At 36.8% G+C, this 24898-nt stretch overlaps 3 protein-coding genes across 5 annotated transcripts; 2 read left to right on the top strand and 1 right to left on the bottom strand.

The window, feature by feature from the left end:
* Positions 1 to 522: 522 nt before the first annotated feature.
* On the top strand, positions 523 to 4099 carry LOC137729464 (receptor-like protein EIX2). Its single transcript, XM_068468423.1, has one exon. The coding sequence runs from the start codon at positions 613 to 615 to the stop codon at positions 3568 to 3570; it is 2958 nt and encodes a 985-aa protein (XP_068324524.1). The 5' UTR covers positions 523 to 612; the 3' UTR covers positions 3571 to 4099.
* A 270-nt stretch (positions 4100 to 4369) lies between these two features.
* LOC137729465 (actin-related protein 2/3 complex subunit 2A) lies at positions 4370 to 7927 on the bottom strand. The gene is made up of 10 exons (XM_068468424.1): positions 7694 to 7927; positions 7540 to 7606; positions 7254 to 7461; positions 6623 to 6792; positions 6419 to 6496; positions 6060 to 6192; positions 5897 to 5988; positions 5411 to 5467; positions 4783 to 4854; positions 4370 to 4686 (listed from the first exon to the last, which is right to left on the bottom strand). The coding sequence occupies exons 1-10, from the start codon at positions 7753 to 7755 to the stop codon at positions 4654 to 4656; spliced, it is 972 nt and encodes a 323-aa protein (XP_068324525.1). The 5' UTR covers positions 7756 to 7927; the 3' UTR covers positions 4370 to 4653.
* Positions 7928 to 8771: 844 nt separating this feature from the next.
* On the top strand, positions 8772 to 13054 carry LOC137730006 (membrane-bound transcription factor site-2 protease homolog). 3 transcript variants are annotated; one of them, XM_068469065.1, is made up of 7 exons: positions 8772 to 9245; positions 9357 to 9504; positions 9590 to 9670; positions 9814 to 10263; positions 10354 to 10677; positions 11904 to 12069; positions 12529 to 13054. In XM_068469065.1, exons 1-6 carry the CDS (start codon positions 8803 to 8805, stop codon positions 12060 to 12062), a joined length of 1605 nt encoding a protein of 534 aa, XP_068325166.1. In that variant the 5' UTR covers positions 8772 to 8802; the 3' UTR covers positions 12063 to 12069; positions 12529 to 13054. The 3 variants fall into 3 exon arrangements, with proteins under 3 accessions (XP_068325166.1, XP_068325167.1, XP_068325168.1); XM_068469067.1 differs by having other exon boundaries at positions 9093 to 9245; positions 9341 to 9504; XM_068469066.1 differs by lacking the exon at positions 11904 to 12069.
* Positions 13055 to 24898: the final 11844 nt, after the last annotated feature.

Genomic DNA, 24898 nt, shown 5'->3' with positions numbered 1-24898 from the left:
AAAAATTCAGTACTCTAGAGAAAGTGGGAAAAAGGCAGAGGAAGGAGAGGTAAGTTCATTGAATGAGAAGCACACAGGAAAATGCACACAGAAAGACCAACTTGAAAAGCGATATACACAAAAATGTGAGGGAAATGTTTGAATCCGAGATACAGTGAGTTGAAAATGGCTACATTAACCGACTGCAAGGACAATCCACCATGAGCAAAACTAAATTAGACTTTATTCCTGAATTTCCACACATAATAATTATTTTTTACTACAAAGATTCAGTTATGATTAACTATTAGTGATATGCCATTTACCAAGACTTTAAGTCAATAAGTCCTGATTAGTGCTAATTAAAAATGGTTACTCGTTTCTCTTTCAGAAACCCACCAACCCAACAAAGACTTTGATGCCAAAACTTTACATGGTGGACTCTTATCTGTTTTAATCCCTATTTGCTAATCTAGTCAAATTCAGTGGACTAGCAAGTGGTAAACATGCAAGTGGATAGAACACTTGAAATCCGGCGGCTAATTTCGACCTCCATAAAAACTCGGTTCTTATGCTCAGTAGCCATCTGCATTTTGCACCAAACAAAGAAAAGAAAACTTGATTCTTAGAACAATGTCTAGCTTTGCAAATTTATGCAATCCCACCTATCACCTCAATATTGCCCACTGTTTGCTCCTTTTGCTTTTGGCCTCTTCATATCTACACACTCCTAGAGTCTGTCTTGGTGATGCACTTCCAACTGCCAAATGCATCGACCAAGAGAGACGTGCGCTTCTCGCCTTCAAAGAAGATCTCACTGGTCCTTCCGGCAGGCTTTCTTCTTGGGTCGGTCGCGATTGCTGCCAATGGAAAGGAATTTCGTGTAACAACAACACAGGTCATGTCGAAAAGATGAGTCTCCAGAATCCATACATATATACACTATCGGTCTTTGATGCAGCGCAAGATGAGATGGAGTACTCGTCGTTGGGTGGTAAGATAAATCCTTCTTTGCTTAGCTTCAAGCATTTGAATTACTTAGATCTAAGCCGGAATGATTTTCGAGGGATTCACATTCCCGAATTCTTTGGCCAGCTAAAAAATTTGAGGTATCTCAATCTCTCCTCAGCTTCATTTGGAGGAGAGATTCCACCTCATCTTGGTAACTTGTCAAATTTGAACTATCTTGATCTCAGTGAAGAGTCTGACTACTCCTTACTTGAACTACCTTCCGAAAACTTGAATTGGCTTTCTCGTCTCTATTCCCTAAAATACCTCAATCTTGAAGGGTTGGACCTTAGCAACACAAGTTGGCTACATAATGTTAACATGCTTCCCTCCCTACTAGAATTACACTTACCATCATGCCAAATCGAAAGCCTTCCACTCTCACTCAAAAACATTAGCCTCAAATCACTTTTGGTCCTTGATATGTCGTATAATGATTTGAAGTTTCCATTTCCTGATTGGTTTTTCAGTCTTGGTAGCCTCACAAAACTTGATTTAAGTGGGAACTCGTTGATTGGTCCCTTTCCCATTGAACTTGAGAGCCTCAAATCACTTGAACACCTTCATTTATCTTTCAATGAACTTGAAGGTCGAATTCCCATGCTTGAAAATCTTTGCAGTCTAAAGACCTTAAATCTTGCCAGCAACAAATTTGATGGGGGGATTCAAGAGCTGTTCGACGGATTATCAAGTTGTCCCAATAGTAAACTCGAGTCGCTAGATTTGTCTTCTAATATGCTGCAAAGCAATTTGCCGGCGTCTTTGGGGATGCTACGCAATTTGAAGTATCTCAGCCTCTACAACAATCTTATGAATGGGTCTATTCCTGAAAATTTAGGGCAACTCCCTGAGCTAGTTCATCTCGATCTGTCATTCAACTCGTGGGTAAGCATTTTAACTGAATCCCATTTCATGAACCTCACAAAATTGAAATACTTTGCATTAGGCAGAGTGGATCAATTCCCAACTCTACCTATTCACCTCAGTTTCAATGTGTCTTATAATTGGGTACCTCCTTTCATGCTTCACACAATCAACATTGGGTACTGTAAAGTAGGTCCAGCCTTTGGGGTATGGCTTCAATCTCAAACTGAACTAGTCTTTGTCAAACTTCGGGGTACTGGGATCTCTGATTCTATACCAAAGCACTGGTTCTTGAAACTATCTTCCAAGGTCGAATATTTGGATTTATCTTACAACCAAATCACTGGAAACCTTCCATTGGAATTGAATTTTCGGAATACTCTAATTTTGGATGTGAGTAACAATCGAATTGATGGGCCATTCCCACTTTGGTCTGGTAACCACGTGATCCGCCTTGAGCTTAAAATGAATTCATTTTTCGGGCACATTCCTTCGAATTTGGACGAAAGGTTTCCAAAACTGGTGGCATTGTATCTCGCGGAGAATCGCTTGAATGGTACTATTCCAAGCTCCATTTGCAACATGCAAAACTTGCTAGTCCTTTCGCTGAGAAACAATGAGTTATCAGGAGAATTTCCTCAAAAATGGAGTCAGTTGCATGAGATCTTGGTCATAGATGCTGCACACAACAATCTCTCAGGCAAACTTCCTAGTTCGATTGGTGTCCCGGGCGCTCTTCTCGGGTTGAAGCTGAACAACAACAACTTCGATGGTGAAATTCCTCTTTCCTTGCAAAATTGCACTTCTCTGAGGCATATTGATCTCGGAGATAACAAATTCACTGGAAAAATACCTTCATGGATAGGATCAAAGGTGCCACTGGTATCGATCTTACGACTGCGGTCCAATTTTTTCAGCGGAGAAGTCCCCCAACAGCTGTGCAATCTTGGCTACCTTCATATCCTAGACCTTGCACACAACAACTTTTCAGGGACTATTCCTAAGTGCTTGAATAAACTGAGTGCTCTGACGCATGGAAATTTCAGTGCTTATGACTTGTATGCTTATTATGACCAAGAAACATCAGTGGTGAAAGTAAGACAACTCGACTATCAGCCGCAGACTATAATGTTCGTAAGAAGCATTGATCTTTCATCGAATAACCTCGAAGGTGAAATCCCTGAAGAAATATCCAGCCTCGCTCAACTGCATAACTTGAACTTGTCGATGAACCAATTGAGAGGAAGCATTCCATCAAAGATTGGGAACTTGCAGTTGCTCGAAGCTCTTGATCTTTCGATCAACCACCTTTCAGGAGAGATTCCTCAAAGTATTTCACTTCCGACGTTCTTGTCTCACTTGAACTTGTCTTATAACAACTTGACTGGTAGAATTCCTTCGGGCAACCAGCTTCAGACACTCACGGATCCATCCATTTACGAGGGTAACCCGTCGCTGTGTGGGGTTCCTCTTTCAACCAAGTGTCCCGGAGATGATCACACTCCTACAAAAGACAATGATCATGAAGATGGAAATGATAAGTTTTGGTTCTACATTAGCATGGCACTTGGATTTATCGTAGGTTTTTGGGGTGTCTGTGGCACATTAGTTGTCAAGAAGACATGGAGGTATGCTTATTTTGGATGGTTCGATGCCATTAAAGATAAGGTACTGCTAGCAATTGCAGTGCAAATGGCTCGTTTTCAAAGGAAGTTTTGATTAGAGTAGAAATATGAATGTTGTTCTTGAACTCCGAAAATTTTAAATAACTACAAAATACATGTACTGTGTGATTTTTATTTTTTGTTCTTCCTTTTGTTGGAATTTACGAATGTACTTGCACTGGATGTTTGATGAATAAGTTTGGAATATTGCTAGTATTAAAAAAACATATGATCCTCAATTGCATTGCCAATTCCCTCTCTCTTCTCTCTTCCAAACCCTTTCCACCAATTACTAATTGGTGTGCCAAGACTTCCACGGCCACCCATATCATTCCATAGAAAAATTCGTATTTCCTATTAGTGAATAACAAATAAGAAAACGACGAATGTAACAATGGCTATTTTATGATACTTCTGGTAGGCTTTCGCTTGGGTGGGCCATGATTGACTATTTTACAATGACTATTCCCTATTAGTGTGTCACAAACACGGCCTATTACAGCCAAATGAAATAATACAATCGATTGGACACTCAAAATGTTTTCATGTTGTATATGCTATGGTTATGGTCCAACTATTCTAGCAGACATATTTCCCAACATTTGCAATCTTCGGCAACTTCTTATCCTCGCTCGACCTTAGTCTTCATATGTTGAAGACATAGTGGAGGACATAAGATAACACTTGCAATCGCGTTGAAAGTGGCTCATTTCAAAAAGATTTTTTTTCTCTGAGTTTGAGAGTACCATGCATATGTGGTGTTTTTTACTTTCTGCTTTGTGTTTTTTGTACTTGCAATCTATGATACAAATAAAGGAACTCTATCTTTCAAAAGATGTTCCCACAGACAATTATGTATTAACCTGGAATTAAATAAAAATTCTAGTTTGTACTTATCAATCGCATAATAATATATGAGACCATCCAATGTTGCAATTTAACAAAATAACGATTTGTTCATAAAGTACATAAGCGCACGTATATATTCTTCTCTTTTACACTTCTAGAGAAATCACATACCACTTGTTCTTGCATCAACAATGGTTCTCTAATATCTTCGAGCAATTCGTTTGACGACATTCTTTCTTGAGGTCCAGTAGGAGCATGTCCCTTTTACCATCTGGTTACCATGCCTTTTTTAGCTTGAGTTGGTCCTGGCTTCCTTCAGGCTCTACAATGCAACGCATTAAGAGAAATCCGTCTTTCAGCAAGAGTAGACCGATTTCATCACTATGGTTTTTGAAAAAGAATTAAATTGATTACAAACCAGCCGTTTGAAGGATCTACTTTGAGCAGCGTTCTTTCCATCTTCCATGCCGGGTTTAGCACGATCAAGAGCCTGAGGGAAAAAAAAAAATGTAGATTTTAAACATTTGTCAATGCAACTGGGTAAAACGGCAGAGAACTTATCTGCCGCACTATAATAGACTAAAGTAAAATGCTGTATTACAGAATGCAAACTAAGCTCAGACTCAACACAGTTTGTCTCCCCAGTCCTTAAAACCAATCCTCTACATTTGGCTCCGTGGCTTCGCATCATTTGAGGCTATGAGTTTCCATTTGTGCTATTTCATTTCAGATGGGATTCATTGCAAACTAGGGATCAAACCTAAGTAAAAGAATAGCTGTGTTCGATCTCTTTGCTTGTGATACAAAATACTGATCGGTCAAGTTAACAAAACATGTGCATGTACCGAGAGAGGAGGGAGAAGGCGAGGGTGGACGATGGGGAAAAAATTTCCATTTTTCATTCAAGATCTCTTTTCTCAGGGAAAAATCAATTTAAAAATTTTAGAACGTTGGGGTTTTAATATAGAACCACTCAAGATATTATCAAGCAACCGAAGAAATGGAGATACTGTAGCTTAAACTATACTGGAAAGAGAAAATACTACCTCAATCAAAGATTCCACGCGACGTCTCATCCTTGTATGCATAAAACCCTCTGAACACTGCAAAAGAATATGCACAAAAGGAGATTGAGATCAAACATATCAAATGAAGAAATACATACATATTAATCAGTGATGACATAGTACGCTTCCAAGCAGGAATCATAGTCAGTACGTTATAGACGGACAGAGACGGACAGACAAAAAAGTTGTGCAGGACAAAGACTAATAGCATGAAAAAGTTGGTCCAACATTACTAATAAATGAAGTTTAGGAAAACTGAACGATGGGCTGCAAACAAGAGTAAATCAGACAAAGCAAAAACATATACGACAAAGAAAAAAATCTTACTTCCTGCACATAAGCTACTAACTTATACGATTTCTGGATCATATCATATCCGGTTATCAATAGAAAGTAGTATGACATAATTTGTTCAGTTGATGAGGACAAAGGGTGGAAGTAACAAGTTTAGGGGAAAAAGGTCACCTTAACATGGTAACTAACATAAGCATGAAAAGTTGATAAACTCCAAACTGTTCGATCCAATTTCTTGCCTTCCACGTGACGAGGGAAAATAACTGCATTGGTACACCATACATTTTATTAAAATGAAAAATAAAAAACAAACTGCCCATTTCCCTGACATTACCAAAAGTGACAAATCCTGCATTCGCAGACAGTGCTTCAGTGGGAGCTTCCTTTAGTTCTAAAGGAGGGGTAGGAGACCACAAACAAGGAGGGGCGCTATTAAGTCCAGCCGCACGTCTTGCTTCCACAAATTCCTAAATGGTAATAAAACCATCACACTTAGCAATTAAAACACATCAAAACAAGAGTATATAGATCCAAGGCAGCATAGCTTGGAGGTAGCAGAGTTCAACAAGCTAGCATTATCTAAGGTATCTAGCAAACCTTGTTAACTTCATCAACATATAATTAATAGACTTCACATTCTCTTCCCGGGTAAAAAATTCATATTTCCAATTTAAGATCATATACTTATCAAACCTGCAAGAAGGAAGTTGCAAGAACAATATCTATAGAGTCCTTGAATCTCATCGGGAACACTACAGTGACTTTGTCTACCTGCAAAAAACATCGCAAGGTTTATCAGAATAAGGTTTCAACAGCTCTCTAAGTAGCTAAAGTGCAAAAACATAAAAGCAACGAAGAGCAAAATGATAATTTGTTAGCCTTAATATGTAAGTTTACCTGAGGAATAAGGAAAAAGGATTCGTTTGGTCGATGCAAAAGAGCGACAAGCCCATCAGTATTGGACGCAACATTCCTTGCACCAAGCTTCTTCAGAACCCCTCGCAATGGAGCGCCTAGCACCACTTCTCTTACAGATGCAATCTTTAGCAAAAGAGCATGTCTGTACTCTACGCAAAATTGCATTCGCATAACAAAGTCAAAAAAGGAAAAATTGGAAGTCAGCCAAAAAAATCAATACATAAATACATAAAATTGGAATGTATAAGAAAAAGGAACGCCCGAAAGTGGATAATCTAGTAGAATAGAATCTAAAGCAACCCAAATAAGGTGAGACAATGTTCAGTTTTACACCAATGGACCAAGCAGTCCAATAAGGGTTTTATACCAATGAACCAAGCAAGTCCAAGAAGCTAAAGTTATCTGGAAACAAGCCAATCTTGTCTAACAAGCTAAATGCATACTAAAACACAAAAACTTCGAAAAGAATATTAGCAACCAGAAAAAACACCCCGACGACAATTATTCATTGCCTTGACTGGCTTTAACAAGATCTCATAAATGTTTTGAAAACATATATCCATGGCAATGACAAGCTTTATAATGACCTTAGAAAAGGAATTCGTTGAACCTTCATCTGGAGGAAGTTTGTTGAGATTGAGCTTCAAGGTAAGATTAAACCCATCTCTTGGGGGGTCAAGAATTTGAACCACCGAGCCGTATGCAGCCTTTATAGCCTCTATAGCTCCGGAGGGAAGGCCACCCACGAACACAGTTTCCGGAGGCGGAGTCGGTAGCGATACCGAAAGCAACAATATATGTGGGTTCTTCATCGTCACCTGCACAACATCAATGCCATTACACAACGCGTCCAACCAAAACTGTTCAAAATCCGAAATTGAATTCTGGGTTATCACCTGAATGTGGTAGCGAACGTCGTCGAACTCGGCCCAGTGGTAGTCCGCCTCCACCGCCTTCTCGATGCTGCAAAACCATACAAAAATGAGAGGGTGACAATGAGGAAGAAGAAAAAGAAGAAATTGGACCGTTGAATTGGGAAAAGGAACGAACTTTTGGAGGCGATTGAGCAAGGTGTCGAGGAGAAATCTTGAGTGGGACTGCAACAGAATCATTGGGACTGAATTGGGTTTGAAGATTTGAGGGTTTTTGTGGCGTCTGTGGCCTCTGCTCTCAGTATCTGTGCGTCGGGATAGAGAGCTCAGAAAATGCAGAAATGGCCGAGATGGATCTGCACTTGAGAATTTGACATGGCGTGTCGCTCAGGGAGTCTGCAGTTCCAACAACGTCAAAGTCTTTGGCTTTTACCTTTTTTTTTTCCTTCAACTTTTACATCTCTTTTTTTTCTATTTGGTCCTTTTGGAATTTGGATGCCGGAATGGTACCCTAATTCTTTCCTATATTCCAAATTCCCACCCTCTCTTCTTATCGTTATGCCACTTTGTGCAGTTGCTCTTGGCTTCATATGTCCATGGGACATTCTGTCAAACATTTTCTTTCTTTTAGACATTCTTGTCAAACATTATTTCAAACACATCGCTTTCAATAATTCTGTTATGAATTTACAATAATTTCTACTAAATTTAATCAGATATATAGAATTCAAGCATTTATGAGAACAAAACACTTGTTATTTTACCCAAAATTGTGACATTTCAAATTTTAACATGTGATTATCTATGATTTTGCCGTTTAGTAATAGATCTTATAATGAATTAAACTGTGAAATTTTCACCAATTAGTTACTTGTCTAGTGATATCACCTCTTCTCAATGTCAAAACCTCCACTCTTTTAATTTAAAAAACTTTAAATTTCTGATTTGAGAAAATGATGTAATTTTCCAAAAACTTAGTTAATGGTAAGTTGAAAATGCCTATAAAATTTAGGGACAAACTAGCAGAGCATCCCATCTAAAATAAAGGACTTTAGGGCAAAATTGAGTGAATTTTAGAATTTTAATCACCAAATTAAAAAAAATGAGAGTGAGTTTTACACACCTTTTAAATTTTTTTACACAATCATATTTAATTTTAATCGTCAATTTTGTTCCATTTATTTAATCCAACCACCGTAAATAAATAAGGTTGACCAAATTACACATCTTACCAAATTACAAAAGGGAGGAACTTGGTCTTTGAGAGGTGGAAGGGACCGAACAACAATGGAGGGGAGGCGAGTGAGAAGGTTCAGATCAAGATCACAACCTCACACTCATCGCAGTCTTCTACCCCTTCACTCCCCCGCAAACTCATCTCCGCCGCCTCCTCCTTCCTCGACCACCGTCTCCTGCTGCTACTGCGACTTCAAATTCTGGGCTTTCAACCAACCCCTCTTCCATTTCGGCAAGACCCATTGCCGGATTCTCAGGGCTTGGTTCTCCGTCGGTGTTGGATTCGGTTTAACCTTGCTCTTCTCCGCCTCCCTCCTCCTCATATGGGAGCTCGGCAGAGCTCTCAATCTCTTCCATGGAAGCTTCTTCGTCGACTTGGCAGCGAGATTTTTCTCCTCCTTCGGCACCTCAATCGCCGACGCAGCCTATATTATCACCGCCACCGTGATTTCAGTCGCTGTCCACGAACTGGGTCATGCTCTCGCGGCCGCAAGGTCTCTCCTTGTCCTGTTTCTTTCTTAGTCCTAACCTTTTATGCATTTGGTGCTTTTTGGGTTTTTGTTTTTGATTATTCTGAAGCGAAACGTAGGCTTGATTGCAAGCAGTGAGTGCCTGCAAATGGAGTATGTTGCTGTGTTCGTTGCGTTTCTGTTTCCCGGTGCTCTGGTGGCTTTCGATTCGGAGTCTCTGCATCAGTTGTCTTGTTTTGCTGCTCTGCGGATATATTGTGCTGGAATTTGGCACAACGCAGTGGTATGCTTACTTGCGTTTTGGTTATTTATCGAAAGGGTTAATTTGTTTGCAGAATTGAATGCTGATTTGTATTCGAATTTCGCAGTGTTGTGCGGCTTGTGGGTTCGCCTTACTACTCCTGCCCTTCATCTTGTTTCCGTTTTACGTACATGGTGACAGCCCCATGGTACATCACTGACTACTAGCGTATTGAATTGTATAATGAATTCATGTTATGTTTTTGTGACAATGTCGATATCAAAATGGTCCGAAAGGAATACAATTTTGATCACCTGTTTGTTTCTATATTTTGTGATTGTCTGGAAATAGGTTTTGGGTGTACCTTCTACATCGCCTTTGTCCAGTTACTTGTCACCTGGTGATGTGATTGTGTCGGTGGATGGTGTACCTATCCATAATGTCCAAGAATGGATGGAGATGACATCTCTGATAAATCAATTGGCACTTGGAGATAGAAACCATTCCATAGATGTCCCAGGCTTTGGGACAGCCAATAGAAGGAAGGGGTACTGTGTGCCTAATTCTATGATGGAAGAAAGCAAGCAGATTATCATCGCTGATAACCAGTCTTCTTGTCCCAATGATCTTACTGCATTTACAACTGTTCCCTGTGCTTATGCAAGCTTGTTAGGTGATGGTCATCCAATTAGTATTGAGAAAGCCCACTGCTTGAATGCCAAGGATGTGATCAAACTTAATAAGTGCGGTGACGGATGGGCGGCGATTATAACAAATGGCAGCAACTGCATATGTTCAGAGGTCGGTATCTTGTTGTTTGCAAAAGATGCAATTTTAGGAATTCAGTTACTTGTTTCAATGCAAATAAATTCAATTTGTTGATGCCTGTAGGACGAGTCCTGCTCAAGTCCAATTCCAATTCCAGGCTTGGTATGGGTTGAGGTCACATATTCAAGGCCCTATTCTCTGGAATGCTTGCGAGTTAGAAGAAAATCTTTTGTGGATTCAAGAACATCTGAAGGCATGGAATCTAACTGTGGCGGGACTTTTGTGTTTGTTGGGGACATTATCTTCATGGCACGCTCGGTTCAGTTAACTGCATATCGACCTCGCTGGGCATTTCCCTTGGTTACATATCTTCCAAATGTACTAGAGAGGATTTTGATATGCACATTCCAAGTCTCTCTAACACTTGCCCTTCTCAACAGTTTGCCCGTAAGTTTTTTATTTATTTTATTTATTCTACTATTGTCTTATTAAGATTTTTCAAGCCTGATCAGAACCCTGCATGACCATGGATATCAAAATTGAATGTCCATGCATGCATACCGTCTGGCTTGCAGAGAGATTATTTGAGGAAGGTTTTGTAAGGCCTAGGAACCAATAGTATTTAATCACGTAGATATTAACCTCAAATTCCACATTTCCTCTGCGAAATTACCTCACATGGCTAGCAGTAGGCTTATTTGCTGCTAAGAGCATGGAGATCTATTTGATCAATGCCCTGCTCTTTCTTCCACTCCATAAGCACCAAAAGATATACAAAGATACCATCAATAGAACCTGAGTGTAACCCAGACTGCTCCAAACAGAGAAAAGACAACACAATACCCGTGCTTATCTAATAATGCTTTTAGCCACATCAGATCCATGCAAATATAGACTTTTTTTTTTTATGAAATTAAGGCCTTCCTATCACCCTTAGTCGGCCATAACATTGTAAATTTAGCCTAAAAGATTCCCCAAGAGAAACAAGTTTGGTCTCATATTCTTCCTGTTAAGGTGGTCCTATTCTGTGCAGCCTAAGATGCTGTTAGTTGAGCTTACTTTGAGAATGATCTGGCTGAGGTTGTTCATATACGTGAGGCCAAAATTCATCCCGATGAGCTTGGGCTAAGCCTAGCTCAGTTGTTATAAGCCTGCTCCAACTTTTACCCTGATTAATCCATCAAGCTGACCATGGGCTGACTGTAGTCGTGGCAAATCAACCCATTGGGTTGTTAATGGGTACCCGTTAAGACCCGTTTAATTTGATATCACCTTAATATAGAGGTGAGATTGGTAGTGGTGGTGATAGTGTAAGATGAAATCAAACTAAATGGGTCTCAATGGGTACTCATTAGCAACCCAATGGGTCGATTTGCCACCTCTAGGCTGAGGTCTTTCTTTGTGGTCTTAGCATGACCAAGCCAGTTCAAGACTAAAGTTTAGTTCTGCTTGTCCCGTGATAGGTTTTGGGATGCTTTAGCCTTTAGTATTGCTACCATTTTCATTCAGTTTAGTACCTCCTAAGTTTGTACAATTTGGGAGTGAATTAATGTTGGCGTAGTGTCTATTCAGCTGAACCACTTACATTGTCTGTGGTCGGTACATAAACAACGATACAAGTTGTGCTATTTCGTCAGTCATCAAGTGTTTTTTGCTAAAATTATATTTTGTAGGTGTACTTTCTGGATGGAGAATCTATTTTAGAGTCGACTCTTTGTCACTTTGCTTTTCTGTGCCAAAGGAAGAGAAGGAAAGTTCTTCAAGTTTGCCTTTTGATGGGAACACTCGTTCCAGTCCTAGCCTTCTTTAGGATCGCTTTGTATACTTTGTAAGCCATAGGTAAGCAGTGTGATATTTTTTTATTAATGTGAAAACTACCACGTAGCTTTATATATGCTCGTTTTATATTATAGAATGTTGTTTATGTGACATATGAGCTTCAGGATGAATGTAATTCATTATCTATCATGTGACAAAAGTTTGTTACTCAATCTGGACTATAAAATTACATTTGTTACGATACAAGCTGACAAGATAAAGTTACACAGTACACTAACTAGTTGACCTAATGGATTTCTAATGGATGTGGAATTTTGACTGGGTGGATGTGATATGCATTCTTGTGAATATTAATTACCAGGGGCAACTTATACCAAGTTTACTTAAGCTTTCAATGTAATTGGAGTATCAACTTCTCCTTGTTCGTAGTCTGTTTACAATGAAATACATGTCGGGAAGGCTATCCTTGTTAGGGTATGTGCCTTCCATTTCTCACTTTTATTTCTCATTCATATACAGTGACCCTTGGCCTTAGAGAAAGCACGGAGAAGCTCAAAATCCCTGAAGTTGCTGCATGTCCATTTTCAATGGCATTATCGTTATAGAGAGCAAAACACATTTTCTCTGATGCCTCACACTTTACCTAGAAAGGTTGTGCTTCAGGCTATGAGAAACAAGTTACTGAAGCTGAGCCTTTCCTGATGAATAGTGAGCGGGGGGGCATCAAACCATCGGCTAGCCTTGGTATTCCACTTTGTTCCATAAAATCCGTAAGTTATGTAGTCTAGAAGATAGATCAAGGTTACTCGGAGGATTTAACTTGCTCAACCGTCTGTGGGATCCTCAATAGAACGAAGAAACGCTGGTGCGTTTGTCATTTTATCTGGGAACAACCCAGTTCAGTTTTGGTGGCTTACGATCAATTTGTACACATAGATCGTAAAACGATTTAAGCTTATTGGTTTTCATTTTTCTGGAACAATATAATGAAGAACCTTGTTTGTACATTCTGGTTGCTTCCAATAAAATCCCAAATTTTATCTGATGCATTTGGAGGCAGAGCCCAAGTTTTCATTTGATGCATGGCTTTGCTTTTATGGATGCAGCTGTGCAGTCAAACTTTAACGAGGGCCTTATTTTTTATTTTTTATTTTTTTGGGTTTACAGGGCCTTTGAACGAAATTGATAGAGTTGGTTGATACATTCACAATTTGATCGAAATTTCATGAACGAGAAGATAATTACCGTTAGACTAAGAGTTAGTTGTTATGTAGGACGTTATTCAGCCAATGGAAGTAAAATAAAGAAGAAGAAAAAGGCCCAAAAGAACATGCCTTTCTCCCAACAAAATGATAAGAGGTATTGGTTTTCAGCCCACCAATGGATCCACCCAGGCAAAAGCAGATGGTGGGAAAAGCTGTAAAGCTGTAGGGGTTGCAAAATGTGGGAATCCAATGAACCTTTTGAAAGATATAAAGAAGGTTGTCAAGTTTTTCAAATCATATAAATATTTAATTATTCATGATTCAAATCATATAAATATTTAATTATTCATGAACAGAAGTAGAGATTGTTGTGCTTCTTGTTGTTAAGCCTAAATTTGGTCATCAAGCATGAAAGCAGCAGGCCACTATTCTGGGTTGACACCACCACCTACCTTGGATTTCAACTGTAAAAGATAATGATAAAATAAAACATAAAATAATTACTGAAAAAGAGAGAGAAATTTTAATTTTTTTCCTTTATTGAAGCGATATTTTAATCTAATCAAACCGAGTAATACACTCTTTAATCAAATCCAATAGTAGGGAAAATTGAAAAATGATCGAAACAAACCATATAATAAGGGAAATGATTTCTACAGATCTCTTGTTCATCACATGTACACCTTTTTTTCCAGCAACTGTGTTGAACAATCAAAAGAGAACGAAGGACCAACATTAAGAAGGGTGTAGAAATGAAAAACCCTAATACAAAAAGTGCACGTGGATTCATTGTAAGGATGCTGAGTGGTTTCACCCCATTGGACCTAAGACTATTTACTCACTAAACATCTTAAGGGTCACCATCAAGTTGATTAATATAGGCATGCATTCTGGATAAGGCTTTTACATTTGCTGCACTCATCTGTCCCTCTTTACACGTGAAGGGGTTTTAGACTTTCAATAGGCTCAAAGGAGATTTCCTTTCTTCAACCTTCGGTTTCCATTCCGACCCCAATAATTATTTAAAATTTGACAAAACCACCTAACTTTAACTGCCAACTTTATAGTTTTTTTGCAATTACTTTTATATTTCGATCAGTTTATATGTGCATATTTCACACAGAGCCGGATGGAATCCGAGGAGGACCTATTGGTATGAATTTTTAAAGGTATTGTGGTCCAGTACTTAATCATGCTCCTTACTAGACCTCCCCTCAGATCAATTAACAATTGATTCGTATCTTAATTTTGTATGATCAGTTACTTTTTAACTTATTTTATAGGTTAATAACTTGGCCGTTTACGCAACAATACTAAATCAATTAACCCTAATGGTGACAAGTGATGACGTGTAATCTTAGTTAATGTAATCCGAAAAAAACGGCTTATAATTTTGCCAGACAATTAAACACATTGTGGTGTTAAACGACTAAACTGATAATGTCGCTTAACTTGACAAACTAACAAAAATGTATAGAACGAGATAACTAATTGGTTGTCTCGAAAGATTTAAGTTAATAGGTAATGAATCGAGCTATGTATGTCAAATTTACAGACAAACGATGATTGAGCCATTAATTATGGGAAAGATGGATAAAGTTTCGAAATTTCGTGCTTATATCAAGCATCCTTAAAATTGCATGCCCGGATTAAGTTGGTGGGAAGGCATTGCGTTTGCTTTTATCATGACATGTTCTGGCACTTTAACTTCCATAACTACCGTAACTTCCCCACCAACCATCACATGCAACAGCCTTCCATTATTTGTATGGGGTCTTTGAGATTTGACTCCTTCCCCCTCAAATGTCTCTCGCCCGCCCTACGCACAGAGTATCAATAAATCAACATGTTGGAGAGAGGAGAGGCCCCAACTATCATACACCAAATCTGTGTTTATTATTTTGTGTAAGGTCATTGTCGGTTAGGTGCTTACCTCTGTTTTACCTAATCACATTTCTTTTATATGTGTTTATCAAGGTTTTACACTTAATCGATACAGTAAATTTTCAACTACGTTCTTATGCGGAAATAGAAATATAGACGCTTAAAAAAGACATCTTTAGTCATCTAGTATTCAGTACTAGATACTATCAACATTATTTTAATTAAGTAAAATTCAAAGATTATCAGATAATAAGTGATTATTGACACTTATTATATATAATTCCTCTCATAATATGTAGGTTATGATATCAATATCAATGAAACGACTAGCTAGTATCATTGAATCCGAAGGCTTTGGTGAATCACTGCCACGTACGTTGTCGGCATGTTACCCATTTGACTAGGTAGCAGATGTAACATGCACTCACATGGTCCTTCATATTGAGCTAAATATATAGAGATATGCAAGCAGTAGTACGCTATCACCATCATTCATACCTGCCTTCTGGAACAGTTCTAATATATGATCTCTCTCTCTCTCTCTTTCTCTAGATCTCTCTCTCCCCCATGTGTTCCTCTATGTTATTACAAGAATCATATCACTTTTGTTTTGGTTTCAAAATCCCGAATTAAAAGTAGGGTTTCATGATTCCCCAACTAACTACTTGATTGATTTGAAAACGGGGAAGGCATATATATGTGGTCTTCATCATCATTTTTCCGCTTCCAAGCTGCCACGTACTTTGGATTCTTAAATTTCATCATATCATAAACCAAACATGTTAGTACTCACTATAATAATTTTATAATATGTATATTTATTATTCGTTTTAAGTATAAAAAAACCTACCTAATTTTATAGTATGTATATAAGTAATTTTCAGATTAACATTTTGAAAATTGGTCATTTGGTAGGTTTAATATTTATCTATGTTATCACTAAACGTAAGTGAACCTAATAGACATCCATTTTTCAAAACTTTAGGTAGTTATTTGCAATGTTTTTAAAGGTTAGGACCAATTTAGAATTACTCCTAAAAGTTAGATAGTTATCCGGACTTAGCATTTATTATATTATTATTTTTTCCATCGAACACTAGTGTTACACACACACCCATTTTTATTCTCACACACCCCTCTCAATTTTCGATTGTTGAATCAAATGAATTGAAGAAGATAGTTAACAAGGGTGTGTAGAAGGTAAAAATAGGTGTGTGAATAGCACTATCATTCAACATATTATGTTAACAAATTAATAGGTCGGCAACATAATATACTAAATACAATGCAAATATACATGTGTGTATATATATATATATGTATATATCTTCCTTTTATTACTGTGAATTCGATTGTCGTTAAGAAATCATCATTTCATTTGGGTTGTGATTTTCACACACCCTTAACTACTTTTTCCACACCCTTTCCTATTTTTTAATACTTAATTGGTATCCTACTATTTAATCTTCCTTATATACCCTTCCTACTTTTTTATGGTAATTAATGAAAGATTAAATAGGGAGGGGTATATATGGAAGATTAAATAGTAGGATACAAATTAAGTATTAAAAAATATGGAGGGGTGTGGGAAAAGTAGCTAAGGATGTGTGAAAATCACAACCCCTTCATTTACCTCAAGATATAACAAGATGACAGTTTTTTTTTTTGGGAAAATTAGGTTCACATCCTTCTTTTTGTTACTCCATTAATTAAAATCCTATTCATTTTCAATTTTTGATCAAGGTTCTTGGGTATTAATAACATCATTAATTATTTGAATAATAAAATATTTTTAATTTTAAATATATTCCTTTAGTGTTAAAAATGTTACAATTAGTATATTTATGTTTATGGCTAAATTTTTTATCATATATTTTTATTTTTAGTTTGTGCCTATTTTTAATTTGAAAATATTTTTTAATTTGTACCAATTTTGTTTTCATTTTTAATTTGTACCCATATATTAGTTTCTTTTTGTGCCCATATTTTTTACAGTTTTATTTGTATTTTTACCCATGTGTATACCGTCACATGACATTGTATATTTAATCAATGATAGAAAAATTACATATGGTATATTTTTGTTTTATGCCTAAACTTTGTATCATATATTTATATTTTAGTTTGTACCCACTTTTAATTTGCAACATTTTTTTTTAAATTTGTAGTATTTTCTTTTTAGTTTTATTTTGTACCCATGTATTAATTTCTTTTAGCACCTATATTTTTAAAAATTCATTTGTACTCATAATTTTTAATCTTTTATCTGTACCCTAATTTATTTATAATGTACCCATTCTTCTTTATTAATGTACCACTTTGTTATATGTGAAATATACTAATTTTTTTTAACCCTATGGATACATTCTTTTGCCATTTATTATTTATTATTTTTACATAATTTTTATCCATTTATTCAATCAAAATGTTTGAATATTTTTATTGTAACCATTTCTAATATTATTATAATGAGGGATTTTAAATTTATAGGATTATAAATCTCATAAAATATCAAACAATTAATGTCAAAACTATAAAAATATAAATATTAATAGTAATATAATGAGGTGTACAAAGTCAAGGGACCTTGATCAAACTTTGAATACTATTAAGGTTTTAATAAAAAAATGTTAAGGATTAGAGACCGCATCCAAAATGTCACATCCCGGCCCGGGGCGGATCACTTACCGGGCCCGCTCCACCACCGTAGCACGATATTGTCCGCTTTGGGCTTACCATTCCCTCACGGTTTTGTTTTTGGAAACTCACGAGCAACTTCCCAGTGGGTCACCCATCATTGGATTGCTCTAGCCTCTTTCTCGCTTAACTTCGGAGTTCCTACGGAACCCGAAGCCAGTGAGCTCCCAAAAGGCCTCGTGCTAGGTAGGGATGGGAATATACATACAAGGATCACTCCCCTGGGCGATGTGGGATGTCACACAAAATATCCTTCTTTTTTTTTTTTTTTTTTTTTTAACTAAACTTTATTCTGAAACAAGTTGTCTGCCATCAAGTGAAATTTTACTACTTATATTGCAAAGAAAAAAAACTCACTCATGTGAGCTTTTTCTTCTAAGAACAATGCTTCTTGCAAAACAAACAAACAAAAATTGTATATAATTCACAACTTGATATTAGGAAATAATATCGAACTCAAGATTAAAATGAAAATGTTTAAGGAAAATTATGTTCGTAAATAAACACAATACTAATAGGGAATTTATCACATGGTTAATGCATTCCACATTTAGGCTTTGGTACATTTATCTACTTAGGTTTAATGCCTGTATATGATTTGTAGTCAAGTTCATCGTTTTTGTTAGAAATTACACATCGAGAATTGGACAAAATAAATTACGATGTACAAACAAGTGGTTTTATTTTTAATTACACCGAGTCATTTTAGGATAAATTTCATATTCATGTTAGGCGAGTAGATGGTTAAGCTGGAAACAATATTTGTGTTGGACCATTTGACCCGTCTCTTTGAATCTTAACAATATGGTATCGGAGCGTACTACTGGGTTTACCTTAGATGACTAATGTGGAATTGGCTTCATGTCTAGCTCACTAAATAGTGGTCTTACATGAGGAGGCATGGTGAATAAACTATTACAACTTATATTAAGTGGTTTAACTTCTAATTGCATCGAGAGATGTGTAAATTCTGGACAATATTGATATAATTAGTGATAGATCCTTCGCCAATCTATAAAATCTTAAGAGTTTCAGCTTAGATTCATCTTTCGTGTTAAATAAAGTACACACATTTGTATCTCTCAGTTGATGTATGCATTTATTTATCCAGGATCCATATATGGATCACATTTACGTAGCATACTCATGAATCATCTAGTATTCTTAGTTTCTCATTTCTCATCTATCAGTCAATAATATATCTCAATTTGTCTCATTTGAAGTGTTCTTTTCCCTTCACAAAAAACAAGTGTTCTTTTCCATGTGGGTTCTTTGGATTTCCTAGTTGAATACGTAGTTATTCTTCTAGTTTGGCTTCTATCAAGCGCAACATATGTAATCTGATAATTTTTAAATAACTGGATTTGAATCATTGATGGACAATAACAAACGGCAAATATGTGTCTCTGTGCATAGTTTACCTAAATATGTTGCAACGTATTTTTAATGGTCTTTTTGTTACAATTTTGGCTCTCTTCTAGTGAATTTTTCTATTGATGTATCCGGCAAAGGTTAAATTTAGCAAATTAGAGAATAACTAGAAACACACAAGTTTTATATACACTGGGTCGGCATAACTTTTGCTTACGTTCAGTTGTGGTTGTGATTTATCTGGATAGAGAAACCATAGTTTCTTTGATTAACAATAAAGTTACAGTACTTTTGCAAAACCTAGAACTAATATTTCTCCTCTATCGGCTGTCTCTGTTTTTTCTCTATGTTTTCAGCCTTGCCGCACCCTATTTATAGGTATAAGGTGCAGTTTACATGCCTATAACTTGATTGGGTTTCCTATTCTATATGAGATAGGAAAGTACTTTCCTATCCCAATTAAGCTTAGAGGATTCCAAATTTAAATTGTACAAGAAAACTTAATTCTTTCCTAATGCTTTTTAGGAAAAGAATTTGTGCACCTTTCTTAATACAATTCTAAACAAAATAAGACACTAACATGACAAGCCAAATTCCTAACACTTTTCAACCTAGGAGTTAATTTGGTATCAACATAAAACTATAACACTCAGCATTCGGTGTTTGATGAAAATTAAAAGAGGATAGCCGCAGATATTGATCATTCACACACACTAGTGAATTCGGAGATAATATTGAGACAGGAAAATAATTAGAAACAAAACAAGGTACATGGGGTATCACTAATACCACTACCCACATGGCTTTGCCTACACAAGGCATAAAATCTTCAACCGATAGATAGGGTTAGGTACGTTTGTTACAAAGTCCAATTCCCTCTATCACTTGGTTTTGGATATTATATGATTATGCACTAGTACGATATAGTTTTTTTCTGAATAGTTCAAAAAATTTTAACTTTTAAAATGCATATATGTCGTTTTTGATACCGTAGATGTATAATAATTGTTTATGAGCCGTTGGTAATTTTGATCTGCATGTTTTTCTACGCTTCTGAATGGTTAATTTTACACTAACGTTAGTTAGATTCCTTAAACGCGGTGAGACTGATGAGACTCAATTGATCAAGAAGAGTCAAGCACGGCATTGATTAATTATGTCGATAATTTTGTTAATCAAAGCACGCGCATGCAGTTATCAGCGTTGAATTATCCTTAATCTGCGTTGTCGCTGACAAGGCACATCAACCCTCTCGAAGAAACAAAAAAAGAAAAAACAAGTCTAGAAAGATAGAGTAATGCTAGGGAGACCAAATGTATAGACTAAATTAGCAAACCAAATGAGGTATCATCAATAAAAAATGAGCATGTTTATCAACGATCAAATAATAATTCAATCATCAACTTCCATATCATTTAGTTTACAAAATTTAGTCTACAAATTGAATCTACTCAGAAAGATATGACTAAATCTATTTTATTTATTTTCTAATTAAAATTATTCTACATTGTCTATTAAAAAGAAGCAGGATAATGTGTGTGTGTGTGTTTTTCTATTCACTCTCGTTGCATGTTCAACTTTTTGACTTAATTGTTGCGGTTTTGAAGACCGTTACGTATGTAAGGTCATCTCCATTACAGGTCACATTTAGTTCTAGAATTGACAAAATTAATCTCCAACCAATAAGTGATAAAATGCGAAGAAAAATAAAATATATTGCCGTGATTAGAGATCATAAAATTAGCATTAAAAGTAGTCTTTAAAATATTAAATTTTCGAGGGCTACATATGGTCATGGGCTATGTTTAGCCTTCCATGACTGAAGATGACCTAGTCCTTGACTAGAGATGGCTTAAGCAGAGCTAGCATGTGTATATTTTTGTTCACGTACTCTGTATCTTATTTTATTGACAAAGAAAATCATTGTGATGGAGTACCCCCTATCATGTAAGTTGTTCTCTATTTATATAGGATTTAGGTATTATTTTGGATCCGCTTTTGCACTATCTATTTACATGATTTAAGCCGTTGGATGATTGTTCAGATATTAAGATAACTTTCCGTTATTATTAACAGATAATATTTGTATTTTTTTTATCATAATATTATACTATTGAAATTTATTGAAATGATCTTGAAATTATCTTTGACATTTTCTTATGCAAGATAAATGCAGACGGGAAGCAAGCAGTATAGTTGGAATTGATTTGGGAGTTTTGGCACGTGGTACTGATAACATGACAGGCTTTGTCCTATGTTGAAATTAGCAACACAAAGTGATAAGCTTCAACCTCAAAGAATATGCGGAGTGATAAGCTTTGTCCTATCTTGAAAAAACTCATGGGTAGACGACTGAAGGATATAGCACGCAGTCATTGGGCACCTTCAAGTCACTTTAGCAGAGATTGAGTCAATATATTGTAATGGTTTTCAACGAGCTAGAATTGCAATTCGACTATACAGGCTAGAGGTGGGCAAACGGGTATGGGATCAAGGTTCGGGATGGGTACGGACCGTTTCTAATTTTTTAATAAGAGAAATAGGGCGGGGTGGGGCAGGTCGATGAAATTTTAGGGGCGGCTTGTTTTCAGATGTATAGAAAAACGGGGCCCTGGACATGCCCATTTGTAATTACAATGGACGGACGAGATTGAAGAGATCATCTCTCCATCCAATTTTATCCGTTAGTTTTACCCTAGGTCTCCTTATCCTCGACCTCGACTCTTTCACTCGAGTCCTCGAACTCGATTCTCTCTTGCCGTCTCTCGCGCGTTGTCCTCTCCCCTCCACGGTTCCACCCACACTCTGTCACTCTCCGTCAGTTATTTCCTCCACCACCCTGACATCATCGCCATTGCGAGTTTGGGCCTTGGCGACCACCACGATGGCCCAACAACCTCGATTGTCCTCCTCGAGTCCTCGACGACATCTCAGAACCCAGGCACCCGCACCACCCATCTTCTCGATTTTACGATTTTGATTTCGTCAAATTTACCATATCTCTTTCACCTCACATCGAATCCCAGATACATGTTTTACCCTCATCCCTCACCTCATGTCTCTCTCTCAAAGTTTTTTTCCCTCAGATCCCCACACAGACCCTGCTCTCTTTTGCAACAAGATCACCTCTTTAACTTTTCATATATTTCCACATCTACCTTTTAAGAGAATTCAGAGATCCTTCCATTTTTTTTTTTGTACAGCCAAAAACCAATAACACAAGGAGGAGGAAAGAGAAAGAATGAGACCCAGAAATTCCAATCACAACGACTTTAAAGGTCTCCTGGCCTCTGATTTCGGCTTCAAGCCCTCTGGCAAATCGGCCCCAATGTCTGCTTCTTCTGCTAATTCTTCGTCAAAGCCCTCAAATTTTGATCTCAGATCTGCTTCTACCCGCAGACCTGCCTCGAACTAGGTTAGGTTCAAGTCTCAAACTCAAAATCACTCTATCCAACTCGCCCTGCCCCGTTACATTTTAAAACGAGTAGGGTCCTGTTCCTTCAAATTTGGGCCCGGCCTGGCCCATGCCCAACCTTATTACAAGCCAAACCAAGCAAATATATGGCTATTATAAATAAGTGGTTTTGCAACGTAAGAGGATTCTCATCTCAACACACAAACAAAAGATTTATAAGAAACTTTACACGAAAATTTCTCAGGTCCTAAGAAAAACACTAACAACTCCACTAAATCATTGGGTTCACAACCTTAGGTTGACAAATTGGCGCTATATTCAGTTCGGTGGAACATTATTGGAGACATAGAATTAGTCGGCCTACGAATACTTTCAGTTTGGTTAAACAACACTACTTTTATTTTAGTTAGTTACCTTTCCAAGTCTCTGTCGGTGAGCATTCCTTGATTCTCTAGCTGGACAAGGTCACTTCATTAGCTTCCCTGACGAAAGGAAAAGGAGGTGTTACCTAGGTTACTTAGTGTTTGACACATTGAAAGCCGAACGGTTATTGAACTTCGCAGCAAAAGGCGTAACTTTATTTCATGTTAGCAGAACCCTAATTGCTTAGTCTGTGCGTCACATAAACTCTGTAATAAATTTTTATGTATGACCACGGTTCTTACTTTTTTTTTTCCGAAAAGTTAATCTCGTATAATCTTTCTCAAGTGTACTTATAAAAAAGATATGACCATGGTTATGGGACCCGTCTAAATCTTGGAATGGTTATGGAACAAGAAGAAAATTATTTTTTAATATTTATGTTTTGATTATGTGTACACTTGTCTTGTGCTCCTGCGGGCGGCAGGATCCAAATCTTTGTCTAATGCCCACATGTCACAGTTAATACCGTAATGGATGTTAATTCTCTTATACATCGATCTTTTTGTCGTGTTCTCTTGTTTCCATCGATCTTCCACTAATTAAAGCCTTGACCCCCAATAGAATATTCTGTGACTGTAAGTCTGTAAGATACAAATTATCTAATGACTGGTGATATATTTCGTTCGGATCGTTGGTACAATTGACACGCATCAACGAGGTGGCTTGCCTGATCGCCATCTGAGTTCAAAATATTGCTCTTTAGTCAAAGCTAACTGCTCACCTCCAAAAAGGGCTTGCTTCTTCATCTCCCTACTCATTGACTTATTTCGAGGGTCACTAGCTTGGTCATATTTAGTTATTTACTAGTTCTCTCAAAAGATTCATGTAATTATATTGTAAAATTATTTATACGCGATTTTGTTTAATGATTTGATTTACAATTGAGAAATTTTATTTAAACTTATTTAACTTCTCTTTACACCGAATTTACTCTTTACACTCATATTATTTTTAATTAAACTATCAATATCTCTTTAAACCCAAATTTACTACCTAAACTACCCTTATAAATCCAATTCAATATGAAAATTTATCTTTTACACCCATATGAATAATAAAAAACCAAAAATTCAAAGCAATCTTTTTTCTGACATTCTCTCTTTCCAACAGTTGTTTTTAATGGAGTCTCCATCATCCTCTATAGCGTTGCTCTCTCAACTTAGTTCGTATTTGTCAAGACTTGATAGTATTGGTCAATTTTCTCATTAGATTTGTTGAAGGGAGTCCTTGAATTGCTGCTTAATCATTTGTTTCCCTGCAAGAGCCAATTTCTAATATAATTGCATCACAATGCATGTTCTTATTTGACATATCCTAGGTAGAATTTAAAGACTTAAGTTGTTAAAGATGTTTTTGAAATTAGGCTCACGTGCATCATATGTGCTGCATACAAGTTTATGTTCCCATGTTTACGATTTGAGCTTGCATTAAACTTTATTAAGATTTTTATTTGTTTCTTCCCTCAAATTTGTCCACCTTTTAAGGGGTTGAATATGATGTGTCTACATGCATGCCACTCCACTCTTCCTCTATACAGAAAAGGAAGAGAAAACTCATTCCCTTTCCCATCCACTCCATGGGTTTCCATTTCAGCTGGGTATCGGAGAAGGAGTAGTTGGCTTAGTATAGATTGTCAATGGTTCAAAATTACTATCCATCCATACAAAAGGGCTTGTTTTTCACTATGAGAGTGTCTTATGATTTTTGTCATGATAGAACATAGGAGAATAATACGTGATGGTGATGGTTATGTTTGATTATTGGGTGTGGGTTTATAATCTTATTTTTATTATTAGTTTGTACTTTATGGTAATTATGCAATAAGGTAATAAAGTAATTTTACATTTATAGTTTAAGTTGGGTGTAGAGAGAGATTACATGGGTTCAAATAAAA

The sequence above is a fragment of the Pyrus communis genome, chromosome 3 (genome assembly GCF_963583255.1).
Source record: "Pyrus communis chromosome 3, drPyrComm1.1, whole genome shotgun sequence".
In the NCBI taxonomy this organism is placed as follows: domain Eukaryota; kingdom Viridiplantae; phylum Streptophyta; class Magnoliopsida; order Rosales; family Rosaceae; genus Pyrus; species Pyrus communis.
This window is presented reverse-complemented; position numbering and strand designations above follow the sequence as displayed.